The 21,327-nt window shown below is 43.0% G+C and overlaps 1 protein-coding gene across 1 annotated transcript; it reads right to left on the reverse strand.

The window, feature by feature from the left end:
* Nucleotides 1–2,213: 2,213 nt before the first annotated feature.
* Nucleotides 2,214–20,792, reverse strand: LOC139578926 (F-box/LRR-repeat protein 20). The gene is made up of 15 exons (XM_071407065.1): nucleotides 20,506–20,792; nucleotides 14,429–14,490; nucleotides 10,124–10,178; nucleotides 9,929–10,003; nucleotides 9,158–9,252; nucleotides 8,948–9,016; nucleotides 8,733–8,828; nucleotides 8,171–8,297; nucleotides 7,624–7,698; nucleotides 6,672–6,802; nucleotides 6,285–6,345; nucleotides 4,904–4,948; nucleotides 4,750–4,806; nucleotides 4,317–4,529; nucleotides 2,214–4,189 (listed from the first exon to the last, which is right to left on the reverse strand). The coding sequence occupies exons 1-15, from the start codon at nucleotides 20,545–20,547 to the stop codon at nucleotides 4,082–4,084; spliced, it is 1,311 nt and encodes a 436-aa protein (XP_071263166.1). The 5' UTR covers nucleotides 20,548–20,792; the 3' UTR covers nucleotides 2,214–4,081.
* Nucleotides 20,793–21,327: the final 535 nt, after the last annotated feature.

The following is a 21,327-nucleotide window of genomic DNA, read 5'->3' on the forward strand; positions in this document are numbered from 1 at the left end:
TGCATGTGTTTAGTCTTGACATTCTACAGGGTAGTTTATGAGATAACCCGGTATGGACATGTTCTCGTGTTTTTGTATATTGAATAAATTCTAACAGAACCGCTTGAGACTGAATTTGCCTGTTGTCTGTGCTGTCAATAGTGTGTATGTGTAAGCACGTATGTCTACTCTGCATACCTTCGCTCTCAACTGAGTTCTGATTCAGAGGGGACCATGGCAGTGCAAATGGTCAGTGCGTACCGTGTGTGTGTCTCAGTGCGTCTGTGTATGACTAAGCGAGTACAAGTGGTGCAGGTGACTCAGCAACTATGTGTGAAGAGGGCAAACAGGTGTTATGGATCCTGGCTTCACCATGACTTTCCCTCCAGTAACTCCAGACCGTACGGAGCAGGGGGAGCACAGTTGCATCCAGCCAGAGGGTGCGTAGTATGAGTACATTATGCATCTCCGCATATCTGGGCTCCTGGATGTTCTCTAATCCCCCATAAACCCGCATTCAAACAAAACAGATCGACTGGATTAATCGCCGTTTGCATTATCCCCCTCCCACCCCCAACTGACAAATCACAAAACAGAAAATAATCATTAAATGTTTTGCCTGTTAGTTGGTTTGAATCTTAGAAGGAAATATGTATTTTTAGAGAACATTAAAACATTCCTATTGGGCGTACCAACTCTGTTTTGTTTCTACAGTGGGGTGGGCTGCATCATGGTGTTAGGGGATCCCCAAAGCAAGGCATAACAAGTAAAGGGAAAGCACATCAGGAGAGGAATCTGTTTCTGCTACATCAGCACACAACCTAGGCCCTAACCCCCCCACGTTCCCAGACCATGCCTTCATGGCAACACATTCAATACGTTGTATAACATCCATTATACATACAAGCAACACCGGTTCATCCTCACCGACTCATCATCAACTTATTTTACAAATTGCACTGTCTCCAACCCTTCCCCCTGTACAAAGGTTACATTCTGGACATTAGGTAACAAGAACTCGTAATAGAACACAAACTGCATAAGACCAAAAACCAAGGACTGCAAGAGGGCTCAAACTTAACTGGGGAAAACACTGAACTCATGACTGAATGAAAAACAAAAACAGCCCCACCCCAAAACACACCAAACAGAAAAGAGTGGGGAGGGGTGAGAACGAGATGTAGAAGTCACCAACTTGAACAGAAAAAGGCTAAAAAAAGACTAAACTATAAAAAGAAAAACAGAACAGAGAACAGAAGAGGAGAGACAGAAAACAGAGAAGGTTAAAGTGTGGGAGAGGAGGAAGGATCCAAATGAAAGGCTTTGAAACTCATGAACAGGGGTCAAAGTCTTTTGGTAAGGTGGTAGTCGTGGCGTTTTGGGACACATACCCCTGCACTCCAACATCTGTCAGCAGGCCAGTGTTGTGCACTCAGCTCACTCCAGGTCAAGATTCTAAACAACTTCCTTGTTCCTATCCAATTCCAGCGGCCCCTCCTCGTCCCACATCACTGGTCCCAGGCAGAAAGAGAAGGGCGTTGCGCTGGTGGCAGGGTCAACTCCACTGTCACCCTCTCCCCTGCATGGCCTCATGGGAGTTGAAGGGGCATTACTGTCACTGACCAGATCCTGGTGCCCGCTAGCAACACTGGGCATCTCCTCCTACACATGTGGTTCGCCAGCTCGCATTCATCAAGAATGTTCATCACCAAGGAGGGAAAAAAAGACTAAAAGCAACAAAATGAAAATACAGATACTTTGTTTTCGGTTGGCTTTTTCTTTCCATCCTCATGGTCTGTCTGGCATCACAAACTCACAGTGACGTCAATCTTTTTTATTTTATGTGTTTGGGTCTCTATTCAAGATTTTTGTTGTTGTTAAGACTAGCTTGCAGGGGCCTGGTTTAATATGTCTCCAAAAATCCAGAACCGGTGATGGTTCACTGTCCAAACTACTCTCCATAGCCCTGGAACATTCTCTCACACACATACCTGTGTGTGTACAGTATGTGTTTGGCTTAACATAGTTCATAGTGCGAGACCCATTGACGTAAATCTCTTCTTCACACCATGGTCTGTGGTGTGGTTCAGCTGGCTGCGGCGCTGGATTTCCACAGTACTTACATATAATACATTTAGATTTAAAAAACTAGAATTGTTACATGCAACATTTGGCATCTTCTCAAGTCCCCACGTGTAAGTCTCAATTGGTGTCCTTTTTAGAAAAATATTTGCTTTTCTCTTCTTTTTTTTGTACAATGAAGCTTCTGATTGTAACAGAGAGAGGGGAAGGGGGAGGTATTGAGCTGTGTGTGTGCGCGCGCATGTGTATGTGCAAGTGTGTGTAGTCATTTGGCAGTAAACTATTAGATGAGTCATAGAGACTCTTTAAAAAGTGTCATCATTTTGCTGGATAAACTCAGCATAGCCTCTAGCAGGCCTGCACTAAGCTGCAGCTACTTTGAGTCTAGAGAAGAATAACTACTACCCACTGTATTTACAATAAGTTTGTGTGTGTGTGCGTGTGTGTGGGGGGGCTGTTTAATGACTGTAGAAGACACCAGGACTCTGTTAAATTAAACACCTTTTCCACTGGCACTTAAAATTTGGCCCAAAATAGAGATGGTTCGAATGGAATTCTCAAATTCGAACCAGCACAGCCCAGTTTCACAACGGGTGCTAGCTCGATTAGAATTCAGGCTGGTGACTCAGTAAATAAATACAAAAAAAATTAAATCACCGCTGGATGGTGACAACGTTTAGCAGCTCATCTAGGTGTGTGCGCTGCTAGTTAGCACATGGACAAGCAGTACTGCAGTAGTCAGACATGACACGAATTACCACCACAGCTGGATCCATTAATTTTTGCATTACACAATAAACTTTTATGACAACAGTCAGCCCTAAAATGCTAGCTACCATTATTAGCTAGCATATCAGAGTTAAAACAAGCTACTGTAGCTAGCTAACGTGAGCTAGCAGGAATTTTAGCTGGCCAGTTCGTATTGAAAGCTAGCTAGCTAGCTAGCTAGCTACATCATATCAAACATTTCGTATAAAAAAATATAATTAAATCAATTAAAAAAAACTCAAACCTGCCGTCTGGTTTGCTTGATTAGCTAGCTAGCCAATAGCGACGCTAACCGTTTAGCTAGTTAGCAAACTAAATACATGGTTCTGAGTATGGCTAGCACTGACAGGAGTATGGGTTAAAGTTAGTTACAGTATTGTGAGGGTGAATTTAAATTCTTCAACATCTTGCCAGTTAGCAACATTAGCGAAGCCAGCTGCAGTCACATATTGGCTACCTAGCAACATGACATAATTTATTCTATTTAGGAGGCAGTGGAAACAATTTCAGCTAGCCACCAAGTCCAGCCTAACCTGGGTTGACTTCAAAAGTGCCAATGGAAACGGATCTTTAGCAACAAAAAAAAAAAAATTGGTTTGGAGTGGGCAGTATGGAACCAGAGGCTAACAAAGATAACTTCACATTTAAGTGCAGTTATGTCTAGAGGTAGCTTGACAGTCGTTGAAAGATTCTGAGGGCATTTCTACCAAACCAATATCCTCATAGTAGCTCTAGCCATGTTTCTGGTTATCCTCCCAACACCCACAAACACACATTGGATGTGAGTTTCTTATCCAAACCTATCTTCCTGATCCTTCAGTAAAAGGTCATAGTAGTCCATAGGGAACCTTGTATCAAGTGAGCCCTAGCTTCATGTAGTCCATACAGTGTATTAGGAGCCTAATCTGTAAACAGCAGTGGTTCTATTATGTAATCCTCCCTGTAATGCTGCGAGGTCTTTAGAACATGGGCCTGCGGACAGCAGGGAATGTACTGACGCTCATCTGTGGTGATGTGTGTGTGTGTGTTTATTTGTGTGTTTGACAAAGGCTGTTGTGAGTGGGTTTGGTAATGTCGTTGGGAAGGTTCTTCCCAGACCCGGTGGTGTTTGGGCTCTCTCCCTCTCTCTGCAGCTCCAATCGGGGGGGACACACCAGCATGTATACCTTGAGGCCGGATCGGACCAGGCCGAGCCAGGTTGGGTGGAGGGGCAGATGTTGGGCTGAGGGGGGGTGGGGACGCAGTCTTCACATCATAGCAGGATACAGCAGCGACAGAATCTCTGGCGACTCCCCCCGACCGAGGGAGGTGGGGTGACGGGGGCGAAATACGCGTGCACTTTGATGTTAGGTAGATGGGTCTGGAGAGAAAGAGATAAAAAAGACAAACGCATCTAAGAAATGTTCATTCATCTACTGTAATCTGTGTGTCTGTGTGTCTGTGCACAACGCATAAGCAGCAATGTACGATGTCGCACCAGTGCCTACCCTTAGTCTCTTAATGCCTGCGCGGGTGATCTGCTGGCAGTCGTAGAGCTCGATGCGGTCCAGGCTGTGGCAGGTCTTCAGGTGCTCCAGCGAGGCGTCCGTGATCAGGGGGCAGTTGTCCAGCTCGATCACCTCCAGCCGGTCGTGGGCACAAGGCCCGCTGCCCAGATGTCTGATGCCATCGTCAGTAATCAGCTCACAGTGAGACAGGCTCTGAGAGAGAGAGACCACAACAAGGGAACAGTTAAGAACAGCAATACTACGGTCACCGAACACATTGGGTTTCTTTTGTTATTAACACCATGAGACTGTGGATTATCTAAGAAACAAGTTCTTCTGAAATGTATTTCATAGAATTTAAAGACGTTCCTTAGATTTAACAAAGCATGTTTGAGACAAGCGCCTAGGATAAAAGCCATTAGCTAGTGCTCACCAGAACTTGCAGACGAGGGCAGTGGATGGACAACTGGATAAGTGTGCCGTCCGTGATCTGGGGAGAGACATAAACAAACGTATCCTTCTGGTGGATGGTGCTACAAGGTATGTTAGTGTGTGTGGGAACGTGCGTGTTGCGCAGGCTAGCTCACCTGCACACACTCTTCCAGGTCCATCTTTTCCAGCTCATGACAATTCTGCCAGAAAAAAACAAAACACAAACAGTAAGACAACACATGTACACTACAATTCAAAAGTTTGGGGTCACTTAGAATTTTCTTGTTTTTGAAAGAAAAGCAAACAGTTTTTGTCCATTAAAATAACATCAAATTGATCAGAAATACAGTGTAGACATTGTTAATGTTGTAAATGACTATTGTAGCTGGAAACAGCAGATTTTTTATGGAATATCTACATAGGCGTACAGAGGCCCATTATCAGAAACCATCACTCCTGTATTCCAATGGCACGTTGTGTTAGCTAATCCAAGTTTATAATTTTAAAAGGCTAATTGATCATTAGAAAACCCTTTTGCAATTATGTTAGCACAGCTGAAAACTGTTGTACTGATTAAAGAAGCAATAAAACTGGCCTTCTTTAGACTAGTTGAGTATGTGGAGCATCAGCATTTGTGGGTTCGATTACAGGTTCAAAATGGCCAGAAACAAACTTACTTCTGAAACTCGTCAGTCTATTCTTGTTCTGAGAAATGATGGCTATTCCATGCGAGCAATTGCCAAGAAACTGAATATCTCATACAATGCTGTATACTACTCCCTTCACAGAACAGTGCAAACTGGCTCTAACCAGAATAGAAAGAGGAGTGGGAGGCCCCGGTGCACAACTGAACAAGAGGACAAGTACATTAGTGTCTAGTTTGAGAACCAGACGCCTCACAAGTCCTCAACTGGCAGCTTCATTAAAAAGTACCCGCAAAACACCAGTCTCAACGTCAACAGTGAAGAGGCGACTCCGGGATGGCAAGTTTCATGGCAATTTCTCGCATGGAATAGCCTTCATTTCTCAGAACAGGAATAGACTGACGAGTTTCAGAAGTAAGTTTGTTTCTGGCCATTTTTAACCTGTAATCGAACCCACAAATGCTAATGCTCCAGATACTCAACTAGTCTAAAGGCCAGTTTTATTGCTTCTTTAAATCAGTACAATAGTTTTCAACTCTGCTAACAAAACTGCAAAAGGGTTTTCTAAATGATCAATTAGCCTTTTAAAATTATAAACTTGGATTAGCTAACACAACGTGCCATTGGAACACAGGAGTGATGGCTGCTGATAATGAGCCTCTGTACACCTATGTAGATATTCAATTAAAAATCAGCCGTTTCCAGCTAGTCATTTACAACATTAACAAGGTCTACACTGTATTTCTGATCAATTTGATGTTACTTTAAAATTGACCAATTTTTTTTGTTGCTTTTCTCAAAAACAAGGACATTTCTAAGTGACCCCAAACTTTTGAATGGTAGTGTATGTCAGAGATGTGTGTGTGTGACCTGCGTCAGTTTCCACACTCACCCTTGCTAGTGTAGTGAAGCCCACATCTGTGAGCTGAGAGCAGCGAGCCACCTCTAATATTCTGAAAGGAGACAGGACATACTGTTACTGGTCGGGGGAACTTCTATGTATTGACGTGTCTGAGGAAATACAAGGTGGGTTAATTTGGGCACTAACCAGAAAGGAGAGCGGGGTGTATTTGAGTCTTAATGTATGAAGGGTTGTATGGAGTTTCTGGTGGCATTTGGAGTGAACAGGGGTTAGAAGCAGGGATGGGTGGGGGTGGCGTGGATGTGGGTTGGATGAGGTGGGCTTGGTGGGGGGGGGGACACACCTGAGACCACTGTGGAGGGGTTGGAGCAGGGGTCTGGGGTGAGGAGGTGGACTAGGAGCAGAGGGAGTACCAACCTGAGGCGCGGGCAGTTCAGTCCCAAGGCGTGGAGGATGGCGTCTGTGATGTTGGCACAACCTGAGACACACAGCGACTGCAGATGGTGACAGCCCCGGCATATAGTAATGAGACCTTCGTCTGTGATCTGCTGCTCAGAAGGAAGCAGGCACGGGTCACTAGCAGAACTTCCACGGCATCAAACACCAAACAAAATTAACTAATGCCGTAGGTTATGAATATCCACCTCGGAACAGGGAAGGAGAATCATATCTTGTTTTCTGTGATATATTTTCATCTCTTTTCCCTCTATAGTTCTGATCTTACAAGATTGCAGAAAGTTGCGAGGGGGAGCCACAAAGAGAAAGCACAGGTGTAAAAAGAGAGAGAGGACAGAGGATGAAACAGAGGCGAGTCTGGCAAAAGAAGAGGGAGCTGCTGAAAGATGGGAGATATTGAGAAGGAGACAAGGAAGGAAAGAGGGAGAGAGAGAGAGACATTTGGGGTGTAGACATAACAGGAAGGGAATTTGGAGACACAGATAAAGAGGATACCAGAGAAACAAATGTGTTGTCTGGGTGGATTTCACACGCTATTCGTTATGTAGGTTACATGGCAGGGCAGGCCTCAGTCCACACCAGTCCCTTTACTGCAGGGCAGACTGACTGAGCAGCCTTGTACACAATAAACTCCCCTCAGTCCACCAAAAAAAAAAAAAACAGCAGAGGAGAGGCAGGACATGACTCATTTACCTTCCATATGGATGGCCACAACAGCTATTAGAGATTCATAATTTCTCAATGACAAACCTATTCAGGAGTTACAAGCCCCCAACCCACCACAACAAAGCATTCAGCCCCAAACATGATGGGTGGTGAAATATCAAGCGAGACACTCACTTTATTTTGGAGCTGTGAGACCAGCAGGTTTTGCTGTTATGAGACCTAAACACTGAAAGAGGTGCTTGCTTACCGAACACGTCTGTAAGTTGAGAGTGACCAGCTCTGGACAGTGTGCACCAATGTGCTTCAGTGCTTCATCCTCCAACTAGTTAATAGGTGGAGATGGAAAGAAGCGAGAGCGCGAGAGAGGGAGAGAGAGAGCGAGAGAGGTGTCATTTTAAATCCCATTAGCAGTGTACCAAGGTAACCCCACCAATGAGCTAGCTAGCTAACCCCCTTCTGCAACTAAATGTCCTACCTGCTGTTTGGATCTACCCTCCCCATCACACTGCTTGCAATACAAACATTAGCCCTGGTCTCATATCTAGACTAGCTAAGCCCCTCTCCCCTCAGTCAGCCATTGAGTCTACCTATATCTTAATGCCTCATCCTCCTGCCTACAATACTAATCATACGCGATCCGTTTGTTCATTTCACCTGCAAGGGTGTCTGAATACCTCTCCCATATCCAGTCTGTTCTTCTGTTCACGCACCTTGCTTAGATTGAGGTAGCGATCTTATGCTTTTTAATGGTCCCAACTCTAGCTGACCCTTTTGTTGCCTTGCCCTGGCCCTACCTGTGTGCAGCCCTTGAGGAAAAGGCCTTTGAGTCCGGGACAGCATCGTACCAAGGCCTGGATGCCATCCTTAGTCACATGGTCACACCACGAGATGTTAAGCTGCTCTAACAGAGGACAGCCCTCACTGCAGGGGAAGAAATGGGTCAGACCACAACACAGATATTAGATAAAAAGCCGGCAAAACAACAACAAATGTGTCCCATATTTATGCACATCCCCTGAATTACCTGTTCACCCTACACTTGTACAACAGATGCAACCATCTGCTCCTGCTGAGGAGACTCCCCGGTGTGTGTGTGTGTGTGTGTGTGTGTGTGTGTGTGTGTGTGTGTGTGTGTGTGTGTGTGTGTGTGTGTGTGTGAGTATTGTCGGAGTCCTGGAAAAACCTTGTGTCTCAAAAAAGTCCCAGGATATTTTGAATGGCTTATATTAGTTCTAGAGTCAACAAACTGTCACGGAGCATGAAGAGGGATGACTACAATCAAATCACTAAAAGGTGAGTGACAAGGTTTTTCCAGGAATGCTGACAGTGTGAGTGGGAGAAGGAGAGACCCCTCACCTGAGTGCTTTGAGTGACAGGTTGGTGATTGAGGTACAGGAGGCGAGGTCCAAGTGCTTGAGCTTGGGACAGAACTTACTGAGGCTGTTACATGTGCTGCATGCGAGAGAAAGAGACAAGAGGCTTACATGTATAATAATGTAACACTTTAGTACATTAGCAAAACATCATTATACTAGACAAAAAAAACATAAGGCATAAATGTCTGCAAATACCTGTCAGTAATCTTGGTGCAGCCATTCAAACTAAGCAGCTCGATATTCCTGCAGTTCTGGGAGAAGGTTCTGTTGAAAAACAAACAGGAACAGACATATTTCCACTGGAGTGTGTGTACTTGCCCTCCAGCTCCCACATAAATCTCCTCCCCTCACCCTCCTCAGTGCCAAGAGTGCCCAGTCTAGGCCAGATTCCCAGTCAGTCCTCACCTCAGAGCGCTGTCCCCCACCCCCAGACAGCCCCTCAGACTCAACTTCCTCAGGAATCCCCCACATCGTTTCGAGATGTTCTCCACCACTCGCCCCTGCAACACACGGACACAAACAAACACCTCTCATAAAACATAGATTCATCCCCAGATCATCTTCACATACATGCAAGAATGCATGTAGCAGGGGCATAGGGTAGGAGTCTGCCTGTTCAGGCAAAACACAACCATCTTTGTAAACACTGACTGCTTAACTTGAACCAATTTCACAGAGCCTGTTGAGTGTCTGTCTTACTATTGCACTCACGTCTGGCAGACATGATTATACTTGACCTGGCGTTCAGGTCATTCATTGTTGATTATGGCAATGTACTAAACGTGTCACGTGTGAATACATCAGTCATACCCTTCAAATGCCTTTAAATGGTCATCTGTGGTCATCCATACAGTGACAAGGTCAATAGATTGACATACAGTACATGACATTGATTGTGGTGAACGCACAACATCAATAGTAGTCAATTCAAACGTTCCTTTGGTAGACAACCAACTGCTAAGGTCCTGGATTCAAATCTTCGATAATCACGGTATGTGGGTTTAAAGTCAATGTTGTTTGTGTTTATAAGGTCAAAGCCATGAATGTCCACTTTGTTTCCATAAAAGATAGCAAGACAGACAAAGACAATTGATAAATCAATGGCAGGTGAGGAGGAGATGGAGAGGATAGGAGAGAGAAGAGGTGAGGAAAAAGGTTTATGCGAGACTTCCTGACCTCGATATCTCTCTGAAAGTCGAAAAGGTCAATCCTCTGCCAATTACTGCCGTCCAGAGCGAGCACATTCCACGACTGAGGGAGAGAGGGGCACATGGTCAACTTCACTGGTTTCACTATTCTGTCCAACACACAATTACACACACACACACACTCACACTGAACCAAATACACACTTCAGAAACACAAACTCACCCGTGAGACCTGGGCACAGCGACAGAGTGTCACCACATCCAGAAAGGAGAAGATTCTGGAACACAGACAGGGATGGTTCAGAACCCCTGGTACCCAGAATCAGAACCAGAGCCCTCTATGTATACAAGGCTCTACCCAGAATCCCTGTTCGACCCTATAAATTACACTTAGAACTCTGCTATGTATGCCACTTTATGTTTGATGAATATATGACACTTATGATTGTGAAGTTATGTTAACTCTACTATGGTTATCGTGTTTGAAGGCTAGATAAATGTTTACTTTTGCAGAGAGAGATTGTGTGGTGGGGCATTACACACACACAAAACGTTAAAAACACCTCTTTCCATGACAGACTGACCAGGTGAATCCAGGTGAAAGATATGATCCCTCATTTGTCACTTGTTAAATCCACTTCAAATCAGTGAAGATGAAGGGGAGGAGACAGGTTAAAGAAGGATTTTTAAGCCTTGAGACAATTGAGAATGTGTGCCATTCAGAGGGTGTATGGGCAAGACAAAAAAGGTGCCTTTGAACGGAGTATGACAGTAGGTGCCAGGAGCCCCTGTTTGTGTCGAGAACTGCAACGCAACAGTTTGTGTGTATCAACAATGGTCCACCACCCAAAGGACATCCAGCCAACTTGACAACTGTGGGAAGCACTGGAGTCAACATGGGCCAGCGTCGCTGTGGAACGCTTTCAACACCTTGTAGAGCCCATGCCCTGACGAATTGAGGCTGTTGAGGGCAAAAAGGTGGGTGCAACTAAATATTAGGAAGGTGTTCCTAATGTTTGGTATACTCAGTGTGTACATACATACAATACAATACCAGTCAAAAGTTTGGACACCTATTCATTCAAGATTTAGTCTTTATTTTTTACTATTTTCTACATTGTAGAATAGTGAAGACATCAAAACTATGAAATAACACATATGGAATCATGTAATAACCAACAAATTTGTATTTTAGATTCTTCAAAGTAGCCACCCTTTGCCTTAACAGCTTTGCACACTCTTGGCATTCTCTCAACCAGCTTCACCTGGAATGCTTTTCCAACAGTCTTGAAGGAGTTCCCACATATGCTGAACACTTCTTGGCTGTTTTTCCTTCACTCTGCGGTCCAACTCAACACAAACTCTCAATTGGTTTGAGGTCAGGTGGTTGTGGAGGCCAGATCATCTGATGCAGCACTACATCATTCTCCTTCTTGGTCAAATTAGCCCTTACACAGCCTGGAGGTGTGTTGGGTCATTCTCCTGTTGAAAAAGAAATGAAATGATTGTCCCACTAAGCGCAAACCAGATGGGATGGCGTATCGCTGCAGAATGCTGTGGTAGCCATGCTGGTTAAGTGTGCCTTGAATTCTAAATAAATCACTGGCAGTGTCACCAGCAAAGCACCCACACACCTCCTCCTCCTCCATGCTTCACGGTGGGAACCACACATGCAGAGATCATCCGTTCACCTACTCTGTGTCTCACAAAGACACAGCGGCAGGAACCAAAAATCTCAAATTTGGACTCAGACCAAAGGACAGATTTCCGTCGGTCTAATGTCCTTTGCTTGTGTTTCTTTGCCCAAGCAAGTCTCTTCTTCTTATTGGTGTCCTTTAGTAGTGATTTCTTTGCAGCAATTCAACCATGACGGCCTGATTCATGCGGTCTATTCTGAACAGTTGATGTTAAGATGGGTCTCCTACTTGAACTCTGAAGCATATATTTGGGCTGCAATTTCTGATGCTGGTAACTCTAATGAACGTATCCTCTGCAGCAGAGGTAACTCTGGGTCTTCCTTTCCTGTGGCGGTCCTCATGAGAGACAGTTTCGTCATAGCGCTTGATGGTTTTTGCGACTGCACATAAAGAAACTTAAAGTTCTTGAAATGTTCCGTTTTGACTGACCATGTCTTAAAAGTAATAATGGACTGTCGTTTCGCTTTGCTTATTTGAGCTGTTCTTGCCATAATATGGACTTGGTCGTTTACCAAACAGGGCCATCTTCTGTATACCACCCCTGCCTTGTCACAACTCAACTGATTGGCTCGAATGCATTAAGAAGGAAAGAAATTCCACAAATTAACAAGGCACACCTGTTAATTGAAATCCATTCCAGGTTACTACCTCAAGAAGCTGGTTGAGAGAATGCCAAGAGTGTGCAAAGTTGTCATGGCAAAGGGTGGTTACTTTGAAGAATCTCAAATAGAAAATATATTTGGATTTGTTTTACACTTTTTTGGATACTACATGATTCCATATGTCTTATTTCATAGTGTTGATGTCTTCACTATTATTCTAATATGTAGAAAATAGTAAAAATAAAGAAAAACTCTGGAATGAGTAGTTGTGTCCAAACATTTGACTGGTACTGTATGTATGTATGTATGTATGTATGTATGTATGTATGTATGTATGTATGTATGTTACCAGTGCCTTCAGAAAGTATTCATACCCCTTGACTTTTTCCACATTGTTGCGTTTCAGCCAGAATTCAACATTTACCCCTAAGTCAATAGAAGAACCTTTTACAGCACAGCTGTGAATCTTCTGGTCTTGCCATAGATTTTCAAGTAGATTTAAGTCAAACTGTCTTTTTGGTAAGCAACGCCAGTGTAGATTTGGTCTTGTGTTTTAGGTTATTGTCCTGCAGAAAGGTGAAGTCATCTAGGATTTGCCTGTGCTTAACTCCATTCACAATTTTTTTATCCTGAGAAACTCCCAGACCTTAATGATTACAAGCATACCCATAACATGATGCAGCCACCACTATGCTTTAAAATATGTAGAGTTGTACTCAGTAACGTATTGGCCCCAAAAATAACACTTTGTATTCCGGACAAAAAGTGAATTGCTTTGCCACAGTTTTTGCATTATTACTTTAGTGCCTTGTTGCAAACAGGATGCATGTTTTCACATTTTTGTATTCTGTACAGGCTTCCTTTTCACTATAAAATTAGGTTAGTATTGTGGAGTAACTACAATGCTGTTGATCCATTCGCAGTTCCCCTTTCACAGCCATTAAACTCTGTAACTGTTTTAAAGTCACCAACGGCCACATGGTGAAATTCCTGAGCAGTTTCCTTCCTCTCTGGCAACTGAGTTAGGAAGGTCGCCTGTATCTTTGTAGTGACTAGATGAATTGATACAACATCCAAAGTGTAATTAATAACTTTACCATTCTCAAAGGGATATTCAATGCCTGCTTTTTAAAATTCTTTACCCATCTACCAATAGGTAGCCTTCTTTGCGAGTCATTGAAAAACCTCTCTGGTATTTGTGGTTGAATATGTGTTTGAAATTCACTGCTCGACTAAGGGACCTTACAGATAATTGTATGTGTGGGATAGAGATTAGGTAGTCATTCAAAAATCATGTTAAAAACTATTATTGCACACGGAGTGAGTCCATGCAACGCATGTCACTCGTTGAGACATTTTTACTCCTGAACTTATTTAGGCTTGCCATAACAAAGGGGTTGAATACTTAGTCAAGACATTTCAGCTTTTCATTTTTATTCATTTGTAAACATGTCAGAAAACAATTCCACTTTGACATTATTGGGTATTGTGTGTAGGCCAGTGACAAAAAACATCTAAATGTTATCCATTTTTAAATTCGGGTTGTAACACAAAATGTGGAAGAAGTCAAGGAGTGTGAATACTGCCTATGCCCTTCGAGAATAGGTATGCATGTGTGATGGATTCATATGTAACACATTGCACCCTGCAGCCCAGTGTGATGTAGGGTGAGTATAATGTTGCATTTGGCCTCGGCAAGCCTGCCCCTAACCCAAAAGCCCTAGTAAATCAGAGCTCAGTCTGTGGCCCCTGCACCTTCAGCACACCCCCAACCGTCAGCACCTCTATCCCAGACCGTTCTGCTGGTGAGACCCAGGCTTGAGTTATGGCCTCCATTTTCTGTTTGCTCAGGGGCTTTTTAATTTTTTTCTTTGCTTAATCGATTTGAATGTTTTATAGCCCAGACCATCCGTGTTTAATTAGTTTTAGCATTGGGGGGGGATTGGGGCAAGTGGGATGGGGCGCATGAGGGAGAGTGGCAGATGGCAGTTGGTCGGTGATGTTGACCAAACCACTAGAGCCCCGGTATAGTGACCCTTCGTTTCTAGGGTGGCTCATGGCTCAAGTGTCACGATGTAACCTCGCTAATTGTCAGTGGCTGTGTTGCGTGGAGCAGGTGGATCAGAGTGTACACGGCTGTGTTTTGGGCAGGTTAAGATGTTTGATGGTGTTGAGCATGCCATATTCTGTGTGTGCATACGGCCCAGTCATTGGAAAGCCCTCGCTCACCGTAGCAACAGCTCCTTGGGCAGCTTCTTATTGATGACGGCCTCATCGCTGTTTGAGAACATCTGTGAGGAAGAGATGAAGAAGAGCGTGTTAACTTCCTTTGGCTCCATCGCTCACAGCAGGACTGGCCTAGACTTCCTCTACTCTCTCTGCCCCACCCCAAGGAAAGCTCCAGCATATAACCAATGACAAACAATCACTGTCATCAGTAGAGATAGGTTCAATGTCAAAGCTTGACGGGAGAAAGGGGGTGATACAGTGAGTGCGATGGAGATTGAGAGGAAGGGAGACATTTTCTGTCTCCTAATCAAACAGTGACTACAGAAGAGGTGTTAACACACCCACAAACAGAAAATTAGGATCCATGAGATATTCAGGCCCTTGATACACTGAAAGATGATGTCATGGAAAACAGTATCCTACTCTAGTTTGCAGACTTTAGCGCTTATTTAGGAGCAAACCTACATTTGTCCAAGTATGAAGCACTTAATGGGTAAGTCAATTGTATTCATATTTGATTCCTGGGGCCACTCATACAACAAATGTTGTATGACTAATGCTGCATTTACAACAGGCAGCCCAATTCTGATATTTAGAAATAATCTGATATTTTTCTCTCACTCATTTGTCTTTCGACCAATCAGATCAGCTTTGAAAAAGATATGTGAAAAGATCTGATGTGATTGGTCAAAACACCAATTAGTGGAACAAATTTCTTAGTTGGCCTGTCTGTGTAAGTCGCTTTGGATAACTTTGGTCTGCTAAATGGCATATATATATATATATTTTTTTTTTTAATGGAGGAGTATTGTAGTCAGAATAGGACCTGTCAAATGCAGTAATGCTGAACCATGCTGGTGGTCCATGTAATGACAAAGATATCAAGCATAAACAGGAATACACTTTGTAGAGACTTGAGCAACTTTGTGACAAAGTCAACCTGAGTCTGCTGTTAGTCTGACCTCCAATATATGAATATTTTGAATGTGAATACAAATTCAGTGGATGCACTGGGTCAATAGTACATTAAGCCTGTCCTACGATCCCTGTTTACTTTAACACTCCGAGGGAGCAGGAAAGGACAGGCATTTCACTTTTGGATTTGGGGAAAATTCACTCTGACAGCTTGCCTTTCAGAGAACTACTCAACAGGTCAAATAATCCACGGCCATTTCCAAAATAACCAGATGCGCATGGTCTGGGGCATATAGGCTACATTGTTTTTCCTTTGTGGAGTTTTTCCTTTGTGGTGTAACATTATATGATTGTTTGCTGGGCCACAGTAGTTATTGGTCAATTCCATGTAAAAAGGACCCATGAGCACCAACATGTGAAGTCCATAGGAGCATATAAAATCTGGTGTCAAATGAAAGCTAAGACTATATTTGAGAAATTAAGGCATACACACATTTTTAAACAATTTTCCATCCTAAACATTTCAGAATAAGCAACGGCTTTGATTTCAGGCCAAACAGATGGAAAAGGGGTATTAGAAAACATCTACCAGAAAAAGTCAACAACAAAAAAAGGTATTAAAAATACATAGTAATAATGCTTAAGTAAATAAAGACCCCTGCCAACTAATATCAACATGTTCCATTTTGTATAACTTTTTTTGCCGTGTAAGTTTAAGAAACATTGCCTTGAAATTCCTTTACCAAAAACCCACATATCTTTAAGTAACAAGTAAAGGTAGACCTATCAATAAACTACTTTTACTGATATACATTTTGTTAATTTATTAAGTGATTAAAACCCCCCCAAAAATGTAATTGGTAAGTGATTTTCTGCAATTGAATTGGCTACAATGGTAAACTATACTCCACTGTTCTGTCCTTTACTGAGCTCTATTGTTCTGTACTATACTTTGAATGTCCAAGCTTATGAAACATAGATGTCTATGATTGGTCTTGTTTGGGGGCAGAGCACATTAAAATAATAGCCGGTGTGTAGAATAATACCCAAATATGCAGAGGAGGATATTACATATTTATACCTTTGTGTACCTATTTAGGTTATAGAACTATGAAGAGAATGACATTCATATCCATAACTATGCATTTCTGTGTAGTACAGATCAGGGACCCATGACGAAGTTCTGTTACCGCAATTCTGTTACCGGGTGTAAATCCACTTCACTTGCTGTAGTTTAATAATCAAATGAGATTTTTCAGTCAATGTGTCATGTCATAGCTCACATGCCATTCTGTCTACAGACCTCGTTGAATCTTAATTCGGAGCAGATGTTTATAGTTTCTGGAAAACGTTGACACAGGGAGATTTTACTGAAATTCTGTCACCAAACTTTGCATCTGCACAGTTCTTCCAGTAAATGTGTTATTGTAAATTGTTCTCAAAAGTATTCCTTGTGCATAAACTTGTATGGTTTGTTAAACTTTGAAAACACTGGTTTTTGTTGGGCATACATTTTAATTGAAAAATCTGAGTCAACGCAATTCCGTTACCGTGGAACTGCCCTTATGGTTTGAGTATGTTGCCACATATTATTACAAAGTACCTTTTCTTGAATGGTGAGAAATACTGTTCCATGTGATATATCTTATTGTACAGTGTATTCAGAAAGTATTTAGACCCCTTGACTTCCTCCACATTTTGTTACATTACAGCCTTATTCTAAAATGGATTAAATTGTCCCCCCCACCCTCAATCTCCACACAATACCCCATGACAAAGCAAAAAGTTTTCAGATCCTTTACTCATTTCTTTGTTGAAGCACCTTTGGCAGCGATTACAGTCTTGAGTCTTCTTGGGTATGACGCTACAAACTTGGCACACCTGTATTTGGGGAGTTTCTCCCATTCTTCTCTGCATATCCTCTCAAGCCCTGTCAGGTTCGATGGGGAGCGTCGCTGCACAGCTATTTTTAGATCTCTCCACAGATTTTATTTTATTTTATTTATCCGTTATTTTACCAGGTAAGTTGACTGAGAACACATTCTCATTTGCAGCAACGACCTGGGGAATAGTTACAGGGGAGAGGAGGGGGATGAATGAGCCAATTGTAAACTGGGGATTATTAGGTGACCATGATGGTTTGAGGGCCAGATTGGGAATTTAGCCAGGACACCGGGGTTAACACCCCTACTCTTACGATAAGTGCCATGGGATCTTTAATGACCTCAGAGAGTCAGGACACCCGTTTAACGTCCCATCCGAAAGACGGCACCCTACACAGGGCAGTGTCCCCAATCACTGCCCTGGGGCATTGGGATATTTTTTTTTTTAGACCAGAGGAAAGAGTGCCTCCTACTGGCCCTCCAACACCACTTCCAGCAGCATCTGTCCTCCCATCCAGGGACTGACCAGGACCAACCCTGCTTAGCTTTAGAAGCAAGCCAGCAGTGGTATGCAGGGTGGTATGCTGCTGGCTTACCACCCTGCTTTAACCCGATGTTGGATCGGGTTAAAGTGCGGGCTCTGACTGGGCCACTCAAGAACATTCAGAGACTTGTCCCAGAAGCCACTCCTGCGTTGTGTTGGCTGTGTACTTAGGGTAGTTGTCCTGTTGGAAGGTGAACCTTCGCCTCAGTCTGAGGTCCTGAGGGCTCTGGAGCAGGTTTTCATAAAGGATCTCTGTACTTCGCATCGCTCATCTTTCCCTCAATCCTGACTAGTCTCACAGTCCCTGCCTCTGAAAAACATCCCCAAAGTATGATGCTGCCACCACCTTGTTTCACCATAGGGATGGTGCCAGGTTTCCTCCCAGACGTGACACTTGGCATTCAGGCCAAAGAGTTCAATCTTGGTTTCGTCAGACCAGATAATCTTGTTCCTCGTGGTCAGAATCCTTTAGGTCCCTTTTGGCAAACTCCAAGCGGGCTGTCATGTGCCTTTTACTGAGGAGTGGCTTACGTCTGGCCACTCTACCATAAAGGCCTGATTGGTGGAGTGCTGCAGAGATGGTTGTCCTTCTGGAAGGTTCTCCCATCTCCACAGACAAACAACTCCGGAGCTCTGTCAGAGTGACCATCGGGTTCTTGGTCACCTCCCTGACCAAATGCCCTTCTCCCCGGATTGCTCAGTTTAGCCGGGCGGCCAGCCCTAGGAAGAGTCATGGTGGTTCCAAACTTCTTTAATTTAAGAATGATGGAGGCCACTGTGTTCTTGGGGACCTTCAATGCTGCAGAAATGCTTTGGTACCCTTCCCCAGATCTGCGCCTTGACACAATCCTGTCTCGGAGCTCTACGAACAATTCCTTCTAACTCATGGCTTGGTTTATGCTCTGACATGCACTGTCAACCATGGGACCTTATATAGACAGGTGTGTTGCCTTTCAAAATCATGTCCAATCAATTGAATTTACCACAGGTGGGCTCCAATTAAGTTATAGAAACATCTTGTTTTTTATAAATTTGCTAACATTTCTAAAATCCCGTTTTCACTTTGTCATTATGGGGTATTGTGTGTAGGTTGATGAGGATATATATATATTTTTCATACATTTTAGAATAAGGCTGAAACGTAACAAAATGTGGAAAAAGTCAAGGGGTCTAAACACTATCCGAATGCACTGTATATCATCAAATAGTTTGAAATAAGGCTAAATCATGTTTGAATCTCCAATCATACTCATACTATTTAGGACGTGTTTAAATAACTTGGATCCTTTCCCAGCATGACAGGTTAAAAGTTAAATGTACAAATTGTTCACTTTCCTCTACTATTTGAATATAAAGTCATATCAAGAATATCTCTAGATATGAATGACTTTCTAGAATTCTCTTAGACCAGAGCCAATAATGTTATATGAAAAACTGTTTCAAATGCTCAAGACTTACGGGATATGTGTGTTGCCTTGCCTTGGTTACAGTACATGAGCTGAGCTCACTGACTGATTCACACTAAGAATTGCTGAAGACAACACACCTCATCCCTTTGGAAACGAAATACACACAACGCAAGATAGAGAGAAACTAACTGTAGCGTTTCAATCAACAACACTAGGCCACTTGACAATAGGCAATATGTTGATGCATTAAAAAAACAGGGGCGTGACTAAGAATAGGCCTGCCTATAAATGCAACACAATTACAATTCTACTCTCCAAACCGTTAAAGTCCATTGTTATTGGCTAGTAAACTACAGCTCACGTATCTGCCGCAGATGTCAGGCCAGAAGGTACGGCCTGAATCTTCTGAGTCGTCAGCTGTTGCACTGTTAAAAATAAATAAAACAACACAAATCCCACGCCACCTAGATGAGGATTAAACAACAGAGTGCTCAGGGCAGACAGGCCAATGTCACGGCGTGAACACACACGGACGGCATTTGTTAATGAGACTGTATTTATCCAAAGCCATATTTCACATTTTGGTGCATTCTTTATCGCTGCGTATAAAGCGACGAAAACTTTGCCACAACGTTGAATAACGATCGCTTGCATAAAAAACATGGGGCTTCTGTCAACGTAAACATCTATAGGGAAATCATAGCCTGTATGATTTGAAAAACAGATATATATTGTTGTTTTTGCTGTTGATATTCGGAGTGTGGTGGTGGACTAGCCGAGTCGTGGCCGAGCGAATGGCCCATCTGTAGCAGGATCAACCCGCAGCGGCCATGAGTCTACACAACAGAACCCTAGCTGATCAAAGACAACATTCCAATTCTCCAACTCTGTGAAATAACTCAGTCACACAGTAGGATGAAGTAGGCCCGAATATTATCACATTTTATGTTTATAAAACGATGGGAAATATAGGGCTTCGTATCAGTGTGAAGCCTAAAAGTCTTTATTTGTGCCATTGTCTTTGTTTTGACGGCACAAAGAGAAAGCTCGGATAGGCTCCACAATTTTTTAAAATCAGCCCGGAAACCTATGAATGCTTTATAAACACAAAATGTGAAACTATAACCCCATTTAATAACTGTACATTCTGTTAGGCTATTGAAGAAATCAAGATATTGTCGATACTTGAAAACAACATGTTTGCCCTAATCCAAACATTGACTGCGGAAGCTGCATCGGTGCGCAACCATGGACGTAGTTTAACAAACACCATAACACCAATCAAAAATAATTGTCATCTATCAATCTCCTATATTATAAACTCACCTCAAACCGGCTCCGCGAAACACCATTAACCTCCTTCCCCATCTCGGACGGTGGTTTACCCGACTCGATCAGGGGGATAAGTAATGCTGTGTTAAAATTACAGTAACGTGTAGATATCGGCGCTCGTCTTGCAAACCCCAGTCCAAAGCTACCATGCTACCGTTGTTTCGGCAGCTGCGACGGCGGATTTCATCGTTTTTTCGGTTTGTAACACAATTGCAATAGCCTACCTCTCGACAACTGCCCCAGCCAACAACCCGAACTCTTGTATCTCCGCTCACTAGCTCGCCCTCCCCTCCACCGTTCCCCCTTTATATGTGAACACTGCTTTTAGCATTAGCCTTCTTTATTATGGACACAAATAATTACATTTAGTAATAACCCTGGACGAAGTATAGCCTGCATGCATTTTTCATCAGGGCAATATTCTGCCATTATTTAGAATTCTATAGAATTAGGCCAAGCCTATTTCTCCCTTTAGCCTAGGCCCTGCCTACATCATTTGGGCTATGGGATATCAACACATTAACCTTAAATAACTGTGATATAAATGAGGACACTATGCAAGAGCACTTTATTTGGTAGTCCTACTGTATATGCTATTGTGCTGTCTAGTTGTCATTGGAGCCATGTGAGGCCTAGTTTTGGACAGGAGCATAACCTACCTGCGATTTGTTTTGTACCGTTTTTTTGTGTTGTCTTTCATGCAGGATAAAGGGCATAATTAGTTTGCATAAATAAAGATTACATACATAATATCATCGCCTTGTGCATATACCTACTTTGTGTGTATACACATAAATGGTCATAATAATGTAGGCA

Source organism: Salvelinus alpinus, chromosome 1 (genome assembly GCF_045679555.1).
Source record: "Salvelinus alpinus chromosome 1, SLU_Salpinus.1, whole genome shotgun sequence".
NCBI lineage: Eukaryota > Metazoa > Chordata > Actinopteri > Salmoniformes > Salmonidae > Salvelinus > Salvelinus alpinus.

Bases quoted from the DNA above. Each gene is read 5' to 3' on its own strand.
- LOC139578926 (XM_071407065.1), bottom strand. From the start codon at position 20,547: ATGGGGAAGGAGGTTAATGGTGTTTCGCGGAGCCGGTTTGAG. The intron at 8,829-8,947 runs GTATTTGCAGAC...TCTCGCATGCAG, and splicing joins TGCACCAAGATTACTGACAG to CACATGTAACAGCCTCAGTA. The intron at 6,346-6,671 runs GTTGGTACTCCC...GTCTCCTTTCAG, and splicing joins CTGAACTGCCCGCGCCTCAG to AATATTAGAGGTGGCTCGCT.